The sequence below is a fragment of the Besnoitia besnoiti genome, chromosome II, assembly GCF_002563875.1.
Source record: "Besnoitia besnoiti strain Bb-Ger1 chromosome II, whole genome shotgun sequence".
Classification (NCBI taxonomy): domain Eukaryota; phylum Apicomplexa; class Conoidasida; order Eucoccidiorida; family Sarcocystidae; genus Besnoitia; species Besnoitia besnoiti.
The window spans coordinates 62,783-78,929 of record NC_042357.1 but is presented as its reverse complement, the minus strand read 5'-3'; the positions used below and the strand labels follow the sequence as shown (position 1 = coordinate 78,929).

Here is a 16,147-nt window from a genome sequence, read left to right as displayed (position 1 = left end):
GAGGGCTTGTTTACTTCCCGCTTCCTGGAGTCAGTTGTGAAAACTTCGGTACGTTCTACCGCGTGGCCTGCCCATTTTCCGAGTTTTTGCAACTTCCATCTGTAAATCCTGCGTCTTCCTTCCCAGCCTGTTGGCAATGGCGCCGTATGTAAGGGTGCGCCTATTAAACAGAATAGGAAGTCCAGAATAGCTGCGGGTCAGCCGACCGCCGGGTGCGGGCGCCCACTTCGTGAGCTGGTGTGGCGCCTCACGCATGTGCGGTCGGCGGCCTGCCCTTCCCCCGCGGTGATGGATCTTCTGAGGCGCCACTGGACACGCGGCGTGCACGCACAGCCTGAATCCTGCGGTTGCGCTCAACACAGGCTCCCGAGAGATTAGAATTGTTTCCGAGGGACAGATAGCACAACTTGGTGGTAGTGCAGTCCTCGCACAGGTTAGGCGATAGGCCGCGTGGCCTGGGACGAGACGCGAGCTGCGCCTGCCCTGTTGGCATAACTGGCGATGGTCCTGAAGTTGTATCAACTGCCTTCAGCGCATGTACAGTGGATAGCAGGCCCAAGTGATAGGATGCAAAGAGGTCGCTCCGGCTCAGTACTAGCACTCGCCCCCTCTTGCAGGCTGGCGCCTTCTTTTTCAGATCTCCGTCTCAAACCGAGTAGTCGCTTGTTGGGACTACTCCAAAGGGACGGCAGTTCCAATGGCAAGCAGATCCGGTCTCGCCGCTTGGTGGCGGGAAGATGCTCGAATATGGAATATACGGTGGCGTCTGCTGACTGTAGCTGACAGCCTTCTAGCGATTGCTCCTGCACAAACAGCTGACGGTTCGCGCGAGAGAAGCATTAATGCGTCTTTACCTCGCCGTTCTGTGTACAGCTTAAGGGGCACCTCGACCTCATTCACGTTCCTGCCGATCGGGGCCACTTACTCGGTGTCGTAGCCCTGATAATCAACCAACCCCGACCGCGATGCCGCTTTTCATTGGTGCTTACTCGACGCAAGCGACGATATGTTGATTCCGCTATGGAGAGGCTACGCGCATAGCGATGACTTGGGTTCCAGAGGTGTCAAAAACGTCACTTTTTCAGTTCACGAAAGCTGCTACAACATTTATTCCAGCTCCTTGTCTGCCATGTAGCGTGTGCTTGCTTTTGGTGTAGCGATGCCACAGTCTCTCAGTACTGAACAGCGGACGGTCGCTGCTACAGTTTGTGGCTCTTTTTTATCACTGGCGACTGTGAAGAAGAAGCCCTTTAGTTTTTCAAATGTCCACTTGGCCGGACACCTCGCGACAGATCAGACTCGCTGCCAACGCTGCGCAAACGGCGTGGACCCTCCTCGACCGTTCGATGCCAGTTTCGCCGCTTGACAATGGGCAGGCATCCGGTGCATCGTGCAGCTGCTGCAGCTGCTGCGACATGTCGCACTTGTTGGTCGGGTCACATCTACCTGAACAATCTACTTGTTCCTCTTGTCCATCCAAACTATATTTTGCTCACGATACTTCTACTAGCTCGAAGGAATATCTTGTTCGTTGTGTTGTCGTGGGATCCGCAAAACGGCTCCTCTCGCTTATTCAGGCCCACCTCGTCGCTGGGACAAGTCCAACGCGTCCCTGCGGAGTGCCCTCGATGATACGTTTACGGGGGAAGATGCAGATGGGGATAGGGTCAATGTTCATCCTCCCGCTTTCAAGTCGCTAAAATTATTGAATTCAGCGGGGCCTGGACCGTCGTCCAACCTCTTCACTCGTGATTGATTACGCTTGGCCACAATTGCCTGCACTGCTGGTGGAATTGTAAGGTGCGGGCGGACGACAGTTGAGAGCTTGAAGAACCAGGAGACGGTCCGTAGCCGTTAAGCGATTATCTGGTCTCCAGTCTGACTGTCTCAAGGCGTCACGGCACGGCACGTTTCCGGCCGTGACTGTTCTTTAGTCTGGCGAGGCCGATAGTCGGCGTGCTAGGCCGTACCCTTTTGCGACGGGCAAGCCAAGCGCGAAGCTGCAGGGAGGACAAAAAGGACAACATGCAGAATAAGATTACTTGCGATGTCGGGCAGTAACATGCAGCGTCTTGCGCGTATCTGGCGCAACGGCAGCCGCAGCAGGCTTTGGCATTTGTCTGAGATCAACAGGATGTGTCTGGATTGTGGCTTTCAGAGCTGTAGTGTCGGCGATTCAGTCACCTATAACTGGAAACCCCTCTTGCATTTTCGCAAGACAAGCCTGTTGATTAACGCTTGCCTCCTTTTTATTCTAGCACTCACTTCCACCCACTTTGAGGGCACGCTGTGCATCATGTGGGTCCAAGGTGCTTCGGCTGGGTCTCATCAGCGGAAACGGGGTGATCACCCAGAGAGCAACGCCCGTGTGCGGCCGCAGACTACGGCACAGTTCCTTCTTCCTCGACTGGCCCTGGCACGCAAGCCACTGCAAAGACAAAAGTTGAAGATTAAGGCTGTGGTGACCCTTGAAGAAGAGGTCAAGTATTTGGAAAAGCAAAGACGATGGCAACGGGCAGAAAATATATGGCATGACTTTCAGAAGCTAGCAGGGATGCGACTTCGCAGGATGGTAGAAAGAGTGGAGATCATGGAACAGGGAAAACGGATGTTTTCGAGGTCGCGGAGATACAATCGGCCGCCGGAATCTCCTTTGGTTCACGATACCACATATGAAGTTTCAAGCTCATCGTTACAACCCTAAACTTGGCTCGCTTCGACGTTTAGCCGCATGTGGTCAACAGCTCGGTCTCGAGACACTTCAGGAGGAACAGATAAGGCGAACGGCTGGAGGTTTCCAAGGCGTAGACCATCCAAATGAGGCATCATTGGCTCTCAGCTGTCTTGCGTCTTCTACCCTGGCTCGACGCGTTGGCGCGCTAATGAGGAATTAAAGCGTTGCTGGGTGCCTGAAAGAGGACACATGTGCCTTGAATGGCCAGGTGTGTGGCACTCGACTCCGAGACATGGCGTGTTATCTCTATCGAGCACATCGCTCGATCGCTTCAATGTCTTATTTTCAAGACTTCAAAAGCTTTGCTTCTTCGTGACGCGGCGACCAAGGGCTTTTCAGTCTCATCGACGTCAAGCCACACGGCTTTCGGCTGTGGGTATTTCCATGATATCAGCGACGCTTCTGCTGCCAGCTGCGCTTCATGTCTCGCTGTTCAGTAACATACAGCAGAATTCCAGGAAACTGGCTCCTTCCGGGGGGGCTTAGCTGCGTTCGGTACGACCGCGGTATAGCTGTTCCTTTGCGTACGATAGACTCCGTACACTGCGAGTGCTGCCATTGCTGCACGCCGGTCTAAGGGGAAGCCAAAAGCGCGACTGGTCGTTGGGTAACGCAAGGCAATAGAACTTTAGGACTTTGTGCAGGATGACACTGTCAGGCGACGGTGCACTAATCTCTCCTTCGCTCGAGCCTACACTGCGAACTGTCCCCAGACGACGTCATCAGACTTGGGCAGTGTCGCCCAACGGCGTCAGTCAAGAACCCGTAACGCATGCCCAGCAGCAGACACGAATGCCAGTGTTACCAGGCCGCGATTTCAGTTCCCTCCAGTTTAGCGTTTAGGGTACCTGCAGTAGTAGAGGGTATTCGTTTCTATAAGCAGCAGTGCCGGCTTTGTGTGGAACAGCGGTCACATTACCCATTTGTATGCCACACTCACGCGTGTTCTAAGATATGGCATGTTCCGTCGGCAGCTGTTTAGCTGGATGCGGCCGCGACCCCGGCCGACGAGTCTTCTGCCGCGATGCAGCCGTTCGTGCATGATTTGAAGAGAGAGGTGACTTGCGCCTGATTCTCTACTAGGATTTTTTTCCAAAAGCGAAGCGATCTCCGATTCAGCGTCTCCTAAACTTGAGGTTTGGCAGGAGCTGCCTGGGCGAGAAACTCAGCGGACAGGGCGGCGCGTACGTGGGGTGTGCCTGTCCCCCGGCGATAAGGGGAGCCTCAGTGGTCACCCCAGCCAGACACCGCCGACGGCGACACATGCAAGTTTCTGGGCGGATACAAGGGTCTCCGGTCAGGCAAAAAAGACTTTGTAAGAACAAAGAGCTTCACGATAAAAGATACGTGGCGACCCGTATTTATGAGAACGTATGAGAGGATACGGGTCAAGCAGCAGCGTCCGAGGGACTAGATGCGTTGCCACAGACACAGGCGACTCCCAGGGTCGCGTGTTACTGCAGTGACTTGCGTAGACTTGCTCAAGAGTCGAAAAGATGACGCTGGTGAGTGCGAACTCTGCTACTGGCGGGCTTGTCAGCCCTTTCTCGTCTTTCAGAGAAGTCTTTCCGCCTTAATCGGGGAAGGAGTGCCACTGTGCGTACTTCGTTTACTTCTTATCTTATATTCACGCACAGTGGACTCTATTAAGAGGTTTCGGTCGACGATATTGACGGACATATGCCCGATCACAAGTGGCGGCCTTCAACGCCAACAGAGATCCTTGTTCCTCGCATTGCGCTGGCGAATTCAGGCAGGGAGAAAGAGAGGCTAAAGCTCAATGCCCTGGAAGATCTGCTACCAGAAGCCAGGAGACTGTAGAAGGAAGGACACTTGCTGCAGGCCGAGTGGGCGTGGAGTGACTTTGAGTCAGCGAACGGCAAACCATATCGGCGCATGAAACACAGATGGAAGAAGCTAAAGGATTAGGATGAACTGCGTCACTCGCGCTGGAGCGGCCTGAATCGCCTTTAACTCACGATAGTACTTTTGGGGCTCCGCGGCCCACATCGTTGGCTTCACGGATCGTTTCGTCTTTTAGAAAGATTCGCCTAGCGTCAAGCCACCAGCGGCTTTCACCTTTGGAGGAGCAGAGAACTGAGTCGACTGAAGAGACAAATGAGACCCGAGGTCTCAGGATTCGTCACGGGGGACGGACCCCGTCACTAAAAACGGCTCAGCGGATCGCTGCGGCGGAGCCTCTCCTTCACGGAGACAGGCGAATCTGGAGCCTCTTCTACGCCACACCTTGGAGGGCTGTTTTGTCTCTAAAAATGCGAGGCGGGTCACAACGCGGAGGCGGAGGAGACGTAGGAGAGGGGAATAGTGACTGTGGGTACAGGTGAGGTTCAACGCAAACCCACACGTGAAGGAACTGGCTTCTTTTCGAGGCGTTTTCGGGTTGGTTCGGAAAGCCGTCGCCCGGCAAGCAACCGCAAGCATAATTTGCTGGACGCCGACACGCCAGATGACTAATCGAAATGGTCATCAACGAACGGTCATCTTTCCCTACTGCAGGCTTGCATACGGGCACCACTGCGACAACCTCCTGTCCGTCTTTTGCCCGAGGGTGCGAGAACGTCTCAGGGCTCTGCGACCTGCTGGAGGCGCGTAAGACGGCCAGTGGCCCCGCCGATGGCTCCAGGGTTTTTTCGAAAGGGCGCCTCGACGTGGAGTTCACGCCTGACAAGAATCGATCCCGGTGTTGCGGGTCGACTTTTGGAGGGTTGCGCGACTACAGCAGATCACACGAGGTTTGCCTCTGTCACGTTGCAGAAAATCGAGGAGACGTTTTTGTGTTCGGAGGTCTTCGAGCTATTCGGCTCTCGAGAATAGGTCATGCGTCTTTCAGGACAAAGTGGCGACTTGGGATATCTTCGAGTTGTTTCGGCTCTCGAGAATTGTTAATGCCTTTGCATAAACTCAGTTGCGTGCTGAAGTGTCCCCGAGGAGGTTTGAGCTCTTGAGACTGCTTATTGTCTCGACATGGCCCTGAGGTGGCTTCTCCTCAGTACCGCCCTAGGCTCCCGAACAGAAGCACATGTCCGGTTTTGTACTCTCGTATTCTGTTCCTACAGTCGCCCTGAAAATTCGGGAAAGCTGTGCGAGGAAGTCAGATGAATCGCTTGAGCGTCCAACTGGACGCTACTCTGAAGACAGCCTGAGACGACGAAAACCGAAGTGATGTACACGTTCTGTTTGCAGCACCTGATGGAAATGCGCAAGACTTTCTGCCCACGTTTTGTCTATTCTGTTGCTCGAAACTGCGGCGTGTACTCACCTTTCCTTTACTCGAACCTACACTGCCTGCTTCCAAATGCAATCATCTGACTTTGGGCAGGGTTGCCCAACGACGCCTTAAGAACCCGTAACACATGACCAGCAACAAACGCAAATGTCAGTGCCACCCAGGCCGCGATTTCAATTCCCACCATCTATTCCGGGTCGCAGTCACGAAGAAGAATTACCGTAATAACAGAGAACTCGTTCTGTAGGCAGCAGTGTCCGCTTGTGTGGAATCGGGGTCACATGACCCGTCTGTACGCCACACACACACGCATCTCCTGGATATAGCCCGATTTGCTGACAGTGCCTTAGCCGGATGCGGCCTCGACCCCAGTCGACGAGTTTTCCCGTGCATTATTTGAAGGGAGAGGTGATTTGCGCCGGTTTCTCTGATGGGAGTTGTTTTCAAAGGTGAAGCAATTGCAGCACTCCGTTTGAGCGTCTCTTAAACTCGAGACTTTGCAGGAGCTGCTTGGGTGAGGAACGCCGTGCACTGGGTGCCACGTAGGGGAAAACCTACATCAGGTGTAGCTGCTGCAGAGTTCCTGTTCGAGATGTATACGGGGCAGATTTGTGAAGAGAAGGGCGTCTGGAATTTTTCCGAGAAGGCTGGACACTAACCCTGGCAAACGGCTGATTTGAAGCGTATCTGCGTCACGAGTGACAGTCTCTTTTCTGAAATGCCTAGCCCGACGCAAGGCTCCTCGGAGCTTTCTCGTGGTTGCCTGCCCGCGAAAGCACGGGGTTTTGCCGCCCAGACCCCGCCATATGGCGCCGCTGATAAACAACTCACAGCCTTTTGCTTCTCATACACACCCTTTCCTTCCATTATGCTGAATGGAATGTGATTACACGCCTGTCCTTCGTAAGTCCGTCCGTTCTTTGCCGTCCCACCGTCGTTGGGAGTCTCCGTGCCGCGTGGCAAGGTACACGGTCGCTGCGCACGACTTGATCAGTGGCGAGAAACGTAAGAGACACGCGGTTCAATGCTCCCCGTACAGGTATTGCGAAGCTCTAATGGAATTCTGGATGGGTTTGGTGTGCTCCTGCCCCGACGTAGACGCTGCTGTCCCGGTGTGCGACGACGGCATGCAACTGTCCCTGTGCGACCGCAACACATGCGTCGACGGGTTGTCTTGCAAATACAACGTACACAAGCGCTTGATTCTGTCACATGCTTCTCCACTCGGTCCTCTCCAAAGTCGCTTACGTGTCTAGTCGGGAAGTACATGCCTCGCAGTGACAGATCCCACCCAGTCGGTAGAGATTCTGCAGATTTTGCTACTCCTCCTTTGGTGTCGGGGTCTGTCCGATGCCGGAGCTATGTAGCTCGGCGGTCTGCACTCCATGATGGCGATCGCCAAGCAGCGCAGCGTCCGGCCCTTATCAGCAAATGAATAAGCTTCGCTGATGCAGTGCCTGGCAAGGGTACACAGCGGGCCGTCTGTGGCGTTAGACCTTTGCGGCCGGCGAGGCCGCGTCGATATACCCCGCGGCGGCCGCGCACGGGTTTCCCCTGACACCACGCGCTGACTGTAAAGTTGGGTTCTCGTCAAGAGAAACACACACTATGCTGTATGGCCTGTCCTAGCTGGCGTCTTCGTAACAATGAAGCGGCGGGGGCGGACGGATTGAGTTCGGTCGCCCGCATGCGAGTCTGCGCTGCAACTGGTGGTCGCTGCTGTCGACACAAGCCCGCGTGTCAACGATGCTGGTCTTCCCGCCGCCTCCCTGGAAGGTGTCTGCTCTTCTCTTCTTGCTTGTGGGTGCGTTGTCTTGCTCTCTCGAGAGGAAACTCAACCCTCTCTACATGCACCCCGCCAGCGCGTTCTGCCTCTCAAGTTCCCCGCAGCCCTGCCACCAGAAATCCTTTTCCTGTCCGCCGCCTGCACCGGCGGCCGCATTTTTCCCTTCGCCGTCACCCGTGAGCCCCTCTGCGCGATGGCCTTCGTCCGTCTCCAAGCGAGACGGTGGTAGGGCGCGATCTGAGGCCCCGAATCCGCGAGCGGCGCTGAGGGAAGTCCCCTCGCGCCTTTTTTCGCGTGCGACGCCAGCCCGCACTCCGTGTGCTCCGTCCTCTTCGCTGATTCTGCGCACCAGGCGCGCCAGCCAGGTGGCGGGGTTCTCGAGCGACAGACGAGGGCTCGCCGCGGTCCGCGGCGCGGGTCTGCGGGCCCTCCGCGCGACCGTCAGGGACCGCCGCCTTCCTGGACGGGCGCTTGACCAACTCGAGCGCCTCTTGGAGGCGAAACAGTACGAGGTACGCCAGCCGTGGATCGTCGTTGTGCATGCGCCCGGCTCTGCGCCTGCCTGAGGCCAGAACTGACTTGCCAGGCCTTGGATCTAGCAGGGGCTTGCCGACGGAAGGGGGGGGGGATCGGATGCGAATAAAGAGCCCTGGAAAGCTGTCGTGGACGCCTCCTGGCGAGCGGCAGTGAACTTGGACTCTGTTTCCGCGACTCTCAAGCCAGCAGCGTCTCCTCAGTCGAGGCGAGGCTTGCGACGCGACGATGGTCCTGGAGCCACAGCCACGTCCGAACGCGATGTAGAACAATGAGCAGCTGATGAATTTTGACTGCGTTTCTCGAGTTCTCGTCCACGCTTTCTTTGCTGGGGGCGGCTCCATCGTGCCGCGCCTCTCTGGCGTGTTCGCTACCTGCGCTTAGGTGAAGTTGCTCATAGAGAGGCACGGGAGCTTGCTCGATCCTCTCGCGCTTCGGCAGGCGTACGTACACCACACACTGAACTCGAAGCTCACGGAGCGCATGCGCATCCACGGCAACCTCCAGGAGCGCGACGCGCAGATTCGCGCGATGCATGCTGCCCGCTGGCAGCCCAAGGGACAATACACACACGGGGAGCTCGCGAGGGAGGCTGTGGGGCAGGCGCACGACGCGCCGAGAAAAGGTCTCAAGGCCGACGAAAAGCCAACCTACGATGTTCACGAGGTGCTTCAGGAGACCGAAATTCCACACCGACTGAGCGTGGCGTGCGATTTGAAGCGGCGAAGCTGCACCAACCTCGCCGCCGATCCGCGCCGCCTCACGTACCGCGATCCAGGAGCCATCGCTGTCGACTGCGCAAGCGCGGGTGAGTTGCTGGAGGCTTCTTTCTCGCCAGCTCTACAGGATGCTGCACGTCCAGCCGTCCCATGGTTGTCTTTGCGGTCGTGCGCTCTGTCCGCGGCGTCGCCGGTGTCACAGCTGCTCCAAGTGCTGTCTTCTCGTACGAGGTCCAGTTTGCTTTATCCGCCGCATCGCGGCTCGGCTTTCTACCGCGTGCACTCTCTCTGTGTGTCTTTCCTTCCGGACGCGTCCCGCAGGAGCAGACATCATCTTGGTGAATACCAACAAAGAAGGGTGGGACGGCAGCTACGAGGACCTGAAAGCGACCACTCAGGCTCTTCGCAGCGCCTACAATTGGGCCGAGCGCCCTGCAGTCGTGATGAAAGACATCATCATCCACCCTATACAGGTGCGCAGCGGGGCGTCTCAGAGGATGGCGACGGCAACGCCTGAAGTAGAATTTAGGCGGGCTCGAGACGGTTTTTCGTTACGGACAGGAGGCGTGTCTGCTGGTGATGCACCAGAGACGCTCGTCTTGTCGGGGCCTCTTGAGGCCTCTAGGAACGACCCTGTCTGTGTGTATCCGATTTGAGTGTATCCTGAGCACCAAAGGAAGGAAAGAATGCCTGCTTGTCCAGCAGCGGGCTCGTGGCATTCCAAGGTGGAGTCTTCATCTGTGCGGGCAGATGCTCGCGGAGCGCCAGCAGCAGGCGTGTTTGCACTGACAACGCCACGCGTTCAGACAGGCATCCGGTAGAACCTATCACTGGCATCAGTGTGATCTCACTTGTCGCTGTGTTCGCACTCCGCGTTGCCGAGCCCGTCGAGAACGGAGGGGGGGGGCGGTCAGCAAAGGCGCTTTGTAGAAACCATTTTACGCTTGCGGGGGTGTCTCATACCATACGCCTTTCGAGAAAATTCCCCCTTTTTGAAAGATGCCAACCAAGGGCGGGACTGTGTGCTCAAGCATCAGGCTCGCGCTGCCGATACTGGTGGCGTGAAGCTCGGGTCACGCCTTCTGACTCGCGGCCTTGTGCCCAGACAGCTGCAACGGGCGGGCGAAACTGCTTTTCTGTCTTCCTTCTCAGATAGCACAGGCTGTCGAGGCGCGGGCCGACGGCGTGTATCTCCACTTCAGCGTGGCGGGCAAGGACCTGGAGGACTTGCTTTTTGCATGCACAACGATGGGCACCCAAGCGCTAGTCGAGGTGCACAGCGAAGCTGAGGCGCAGCAAGCGGAAGATGCCGGCGCCACGCTGCTGGTAGTGAGCAGACAGAGCCTGATCAGACTAGCGTCTGATAATAGTTTTCCCTCGCTGTCACGACGACTGACAACAGGCGATAGAAGTGGGACAGGTCAACTGTGTCTTGGCAGTCCCGCAGACGCGACGCTCGCGCGCGGTGCGCTGGTCGTCTCTCTCGCGTTTCCACACCACTTGAGTGTGCTGCTTTGCGTCTAGCCCTCAGGTTGCGTCCTGCGGTAGGGGACGGACTTCCCACTCGTGCGAGAGTGGTCGCGGTGGGGACGCCTTCCGAGAATTCGCTGCTTCCCCTATACCGACGGGCATCTGCGTGTCTCCTGCTCATACCTAGTATTCTAGGAACTATAATGTCTTTGTTTATTCGATTTGAGTTATACAGTTCTGGATCGCGGATCAGTCGTACAGAGACGCTTCTCCATATTTGAGCATCTGGTTTGTAGTTTCCTTAGTGCCACGTCCTCCAGACGCTTCTCCATATTTGAGCATCTGGTTTGTAGTTTTCCTAGTGCCACGTCCTCCAGACGCTTCTCCATATTTGAGCATCTGGTTTGTACTTTTCCTAGTGCCACGTCCTCCTCCACATGCAGCGCATGCACTCTCGGTGGCGCTTTCCTGTGTTTCAACTGCTTTCCTTCGCATGTTGCCGGGTCCGCTCTCTAGCGGGCTTTTTTTGCATGTGGCGCGCGAGCGGGCGCGCTCGCGAGGGCTTCTGTGCCGCTTTTTCTGGCGCGCAAGGCGCGGAATCAGTCCGTGCGAGATTCACAGCACGTGGAGGAAGGGAAGCCGACACGTGGGCGCTCGTCAACTGTCTCCTGCCCGTCGTCTGTGTGCAGGTTAATCAGTGGGACCGCTACACGGGGCGCCTGTTCCCGGAGCACGCGCTCCGCGTAAGGAGCGCCTGTTCGCCGGAGGTCGTCGTGCTGGCCGCGGGCGGGCTCTTCTCCACGGAGGAGGCCACCAAGTGTGCAAAGAGTGGATTCGATGGAGTCGTTCTGGGCCAGGCTCTGACTCGAGTAAGACACCTGCACGAGCTTGGCGGACCCCGCGCCAGCCTTAGGGCCGTCTGCGTGCGAGTCCGCTGCCTTCAGTGAACGCGCGTCGCCTGCTCCGCTCGCGCCTCGCCGCGTCGGCCCGGTGACACCCAGGAGAGGCCTGCGTGTGCTTAGGGTCAGACCAAAGAGTTCGCGAAATGGTGCTAGAAAGTAGGGGATCGCTTCTTCTGCGCCTGAGCAGATGGTGGTGAGGGTCGCCGCCCTCGGAAACTGTGGGCGTCTGCCGAGAACAGCTCGTGTGGACCCAGAAAGAGGGATTTGGGGGTCCTTGATCGCGGCGAGCTGGAGAGCGGCCAGCATGAACCTGAGGACAGTCGCGCTGCGCATCCTGCGGATCTGTCGGGGGGCAGTTCGCGCAGGGTGTCTCGCCATGGGGAAACGCCTGACTGTCCGTTCGTCCCGCCTACTGGGTCGACTCGGCGACGATAGCGGAACCGCGCGGGTGCAGCGGTCTGTCAGCGTTCGCGGCGTCTCTTAGGTCGTCTTCTAAGGGGCAGCGCACTTTTCAGAGGTGGACTCGCGTCGTGCATTCGGTTGCTGCTTTTTTCTCGGGTCCCGCTCCCCTGTCAACGAAGCACGGCTTTCGAACCGCTTATGCGGAACTTACTGGTGCGTGCTTGGGCGTGTTTGCCGGTTTGCAGCCTGGGGCGTTGGATCTGATTGCGGAAATCAAGGCTTGGCGAGGCGCGCCGCGCGAACTCGTGCACCTCTTTGCTCCAAATCCGCAGGCGGCAGCGGCTGCGGCCCGAGGCGTGGAAGAAGCCGCCGCGGCGATCGCGGCGGAGGAGGAGGCGCTGAAGGCGCAGCGAAAGGCCCGCAGAGCAGCAGGCTCCACTGCCTCGTCCGAGACAGAGACCGGCCGCGCCGGCGATCTGGAAGACGGCGCCGCCCACGCGGGCGCGGCGAGCGGCCCTCCTCGCCTTGGCCGGGCGGCCGCCGCGACTGGAGTGAATGTGGCAGAGGGACAACGTGCGGGCGACGCCAATGACGAAGGCGAGTTGGATCTTGCGGAGAAAGTGTACCAGGAGGCCAAGCGCGGCTGGCGTCTCGAAGGCCACGACCGCCTTGCGGACTCAGGCGACGCCGACCCGCGTCCGCAGAGCTCAACGCCGCGTCCGCGCACAGAGGGAAGCCGAGCAGAGGGAAGCCGAGTAGAAGCGGCACAGGCCAGGAGAGACGCCAGCCAGCACGTCGCAAGTTCTAGTTCTGAGCGGCTTCAGGAGAGTCCGCGTGGCGGCGCTGCGTCTGCACCGGCAGACAGGAAGCGCCACCGTGACGAGGCTTCGGCTGAAGAGTTCTCTGAACGCGTGCTGCGACAGTCCGGCCCCAACTTTCAGCCCCGCCACTCAGTGTCTCTCGACACGCGGCTGGTGAGAGGGAAAGCAGTCGATGCATCTGCGCAGGGGGCAGACGGCTGTGCGCGCACGCCTCCGCCTGCACACAGTGGCAGGAGCGGCGACGTTCTGTCTTCGCCGCCGAGGGCGCGCACGGACGGCGTCAACCCAGGCTCCACGGCTGCGTCTCCGATCAGTTCTCGCGCGCTGGCTCCTCCCGAAGCGGCGCCCCGTGCGTCCAGCGAAACGGCGTTCCCTCCTCCGCCGCAGGGGATTGTTGACGTTTCCGCTGATGAGCAGGGCGAAGCGCCCGCGCAGAAAACCGGGCCGTTCCACGACCTGTCTACGCTGCACGCGTCCGCCTCCGCGAGCGAGCGGAGGGAGCACCGCAAAGGCCTTCAGAAACCGGGCGCGTCCCCGGAAGCCGGCGAGCCGAGTCCCGACGAGGAGCAGCTTCTGCGCACGTTCACGCATGAGCTGCTGAGCCAGATCACGCGCGAGCAGCAGCTGAAGCGCCTGGTCCACGAAGAGCATCGAGACCAGCAACTGGCGATGTTTCGTTGGAACGAGAGGCTTGCGCGAGTTGCCCCTGCCTCCGACGGCCCCAGCGAGGGGGCAGAGGGCGCGGGCGCTCTGCTCGTGCCGCCTCTGGCGCTTCGCGAGCCGCTCGCGGAGGACCCGCCGGGATCCACAGTCGCGGCAGGCTACGCCGATCCGCTGGCTGCCGTGGCTGCGGAGGAAGACGCGCACGCTGTCGCGGAACCCTTCAGAGAGGCGTTCCCGAACGATCCCGCACGCGCAGCGGCTGCCTGCTCGGCGGCCGCTGCTGCGGCCATCGCCGACCCCGCGGGCTTCGCCGCTGTCGCGCGGGCGCACCTTCAGAAGGCGGCTGAGGGGGGCGCCTACACCCTCGCCGACCCGAACGACCCTGCCGCGGCGCTGAGTGCAGCCGCACCAACTCAAGCCGCAGCTGCCGCGGCCGCCGCAGCCACCGCCGCCATCGCTAGGGGAGAGCGCGACGCGCGAGCAGCGGCGAAGGCCGCTGCTGCTGCGTTGAGGGGCGCGGCGCCTCCGAGTCCACAGGCGCTCGCGGCGATGGCTGCTGCAGCCGTACAAGCGAGGAAGGAGCAGGGCGCGCGCCCGGACCAGCTCGCAGCCCCCTTCGCCCCGCCGACCGCGGCTAGCCTGGGCTCGGGCGAGGCGCAGAAACTCGTAGTGCCTGGGGACGAACGCAAACTGCTGGGTGCGTCTCTGCTGCCGTCTGTCCGCGAGGGCGATGGCGCAGAGGAGGCCGCTCTTTCGAGTGGCCGCCGCAGCGGAGCGAGGGCAGGCCCGATGGGAGGTCTGGGGGAGTCTGGCGAGGAGCCGGAGGTGTTCGACGAAGCGGAGCTCGAGCGCGTGGGGCGCCTTTTCTTCACGGAGGAGGAACTTGCAGGCTTTCTGCAGGAACTGAGGGACAAAAAGGCGACAAAGCAGGCGCTAGAGGAAGGCGCCGGAAGCGCGCGCGCGGCTACTCAACGTCCTGAACAGGCGCCGACCAGCGGCCTTGGCGGGGCGATGGACCAAGAACGCGCTGGCGACAGCGGGCGAGCGGGGCACGCAGACGCTGCAGACCCGACGCCGCCGAAGCCACGAACCGGTTCTGAAGGCAATGCTGTCGGCCGCACCAGCGATGCCGCGGGTTACCATCTTTCAAGTCCTGGAAGCACTGGGCAAGGAAGGAGACTTTCGAGTGCTGCGTCGCAGGAGGGGCGGCACGCGGTAGGCGCGACGCAAGAGCTACACGAGGCGAGACGCGCCCCTGCGCGCAGCGAGGGCGGCGCGGGCACGCCTCCTTGGACGGGCGCTGCAACTGTGTCACAGGGTGCCAGAGTTTCGGTGGAGAAAGGGGCGTCTGACGGTCCCCAATCCAGTGAGCCCGGGTCGGAGGCGAAGGCTCCGCCGTCGGAGGGCATGCATTCGGCGTCTGCTCCGGAGTCCCCAGCACACGCATGGCGGGCTGAAAAGGTATCCTTCAGCACGGAAGAGTGGTTGGCGCGGGCAGATCGGCGCAAGAAAGAAGATCAACAGTTGAGACAGAGCACTGTTGACCCGCGCGCAACGCAGCCGCCCCCAGACGAGAGCGACTGGCTCAGCAAGGACATGAGGACCGGCGCGGCTCCAGGCGGCGCCGCAGGGCTGTTGCAAGTCTCCTCGCCCGTCAGCGGCGTCAACACTCCGCCGGGCTCTCCTGCGAAACCTGCTGCGCACGCCGCGCGGGACGCTCCTCGTTTCGAGGACGGGGGCAGAGAGACGGTGTCGCGATTCGGCACCTACACGCCTGGCCCGTCGCTGGTCACCCCGATGGACCAGTTGGAGGCTTTCCTGCCCTACTTCCAGGGTCGCGGGAGTCACCATCACCTGGACGACCCTCCCGAGGTTCAGGAGCGCAGGCAGCAGCAGGCGCTGCTCGAAGAGCTGAAGCTCCGGGGCGGCGACGCGGCACCGAATCCAGCGACTTCCGCAGAGGATGCGGAGAACGAGCTGCTGGCGGCCCTACCCCGCACGGGGCAGCACGCCTACGAGCTACTCGAGACCCAGCAGCGCCTGCACGCGCAGCGACGCGAAACGCCGCCTCCCGCAGCCGCCCTGAGCACAGAGGCGGTAGCCGCAGCCGCAAGGGCTGCAGCTGCGGCTGTGGCTGAGGGGGCCAGTCTGCAGGCAGCTTCTCGCGCAGCTACGCGGGCAGCTGCGGCGGCCTCTTCAGCGAGCTCGGCACAGAACAGTTTGCCTGGAGATGACGCCGGGAGAAGCGACGCACTTCGGCAGACCGAGACTGCTGGGGGCGTCGGTGCAGAGAGCTTCGCGGGTAGCGATGCCGCGGCAGCGGCTGCCGCACAAGGCGCGATGCTGGGCGGCGAACGAGGAGCCTATGCAGCGCTTTTGGGAAGCAAAGGCCACGGCGTTGCAGGGTTTCTCGAACAATACGTCGACGAGCTCGCGAGAAGCGGCGGCCTGGAGGTTGGCAACAGCGACGAGGCGAGCACTTGAACGCTGCGCGTGAGGCGGTTGCGGTATGGGCTTCAAGGAGATGCGTGCGGGATGCCTTCGCAGCGAATGGGCTCCCCAACTGTCCTGTGAGCGTGAGGTAGCGGCGACAACGGAGGGCGAACTGCCGTAGTGCTTGTACCTTACAACTCTACACGCTGAACCATGTTCTTCTCCATTCGGAGCAGACGCGTGGCGCTCTGGTGCTACTGGACATGCAGACAAAGAGCTGCTTCGGTTTTACCCTACATCGACTGAGTGTCTGCGTGTCTCTGAACAGCGCTGGTCGTCGGCTGTAGCGAAAATCTAAACTCTGGGAAAGTTTTGATTATGTGCGCATTCGACCGTCGCACTTGGTTTCAAACGTGCGATTACTGACGCTGGGCCA

General features: G+C 59.8%; 1 protein-coding gene across 1 annotated transcript; it reads left to right on the top strand.

Moving 5' to 3' along the window:
- Window positions 1-7,727: 7,727 nt before the first annotated feature.
- On the top strand, window positions 7,728-15,762 carry BESB_033410 (indole-3-glycerol phosphate synthase domain-containing protein; the record flags this gene model as incomplete). The annotated part of the gene is made up of 6 exons (XM_029361927.1): window positions 7,728-8,279; window positions 8,686-9,109; window positions 9,342-9,493; window positions 10,173-10,349; window positions 11,180-11,359; window positions 12,040-15,762. The coding sequence occupies 6 exons, from the start codon at window positions 7,728-7,730 to the stop codon at window positions 15,760-15,762; spliced, it is 5,208 nt and encodes a 1,735-aa protein (XP_029220892.1).
- Window positions 15,763-16,147: the final 385 nt, after the last annotated feature.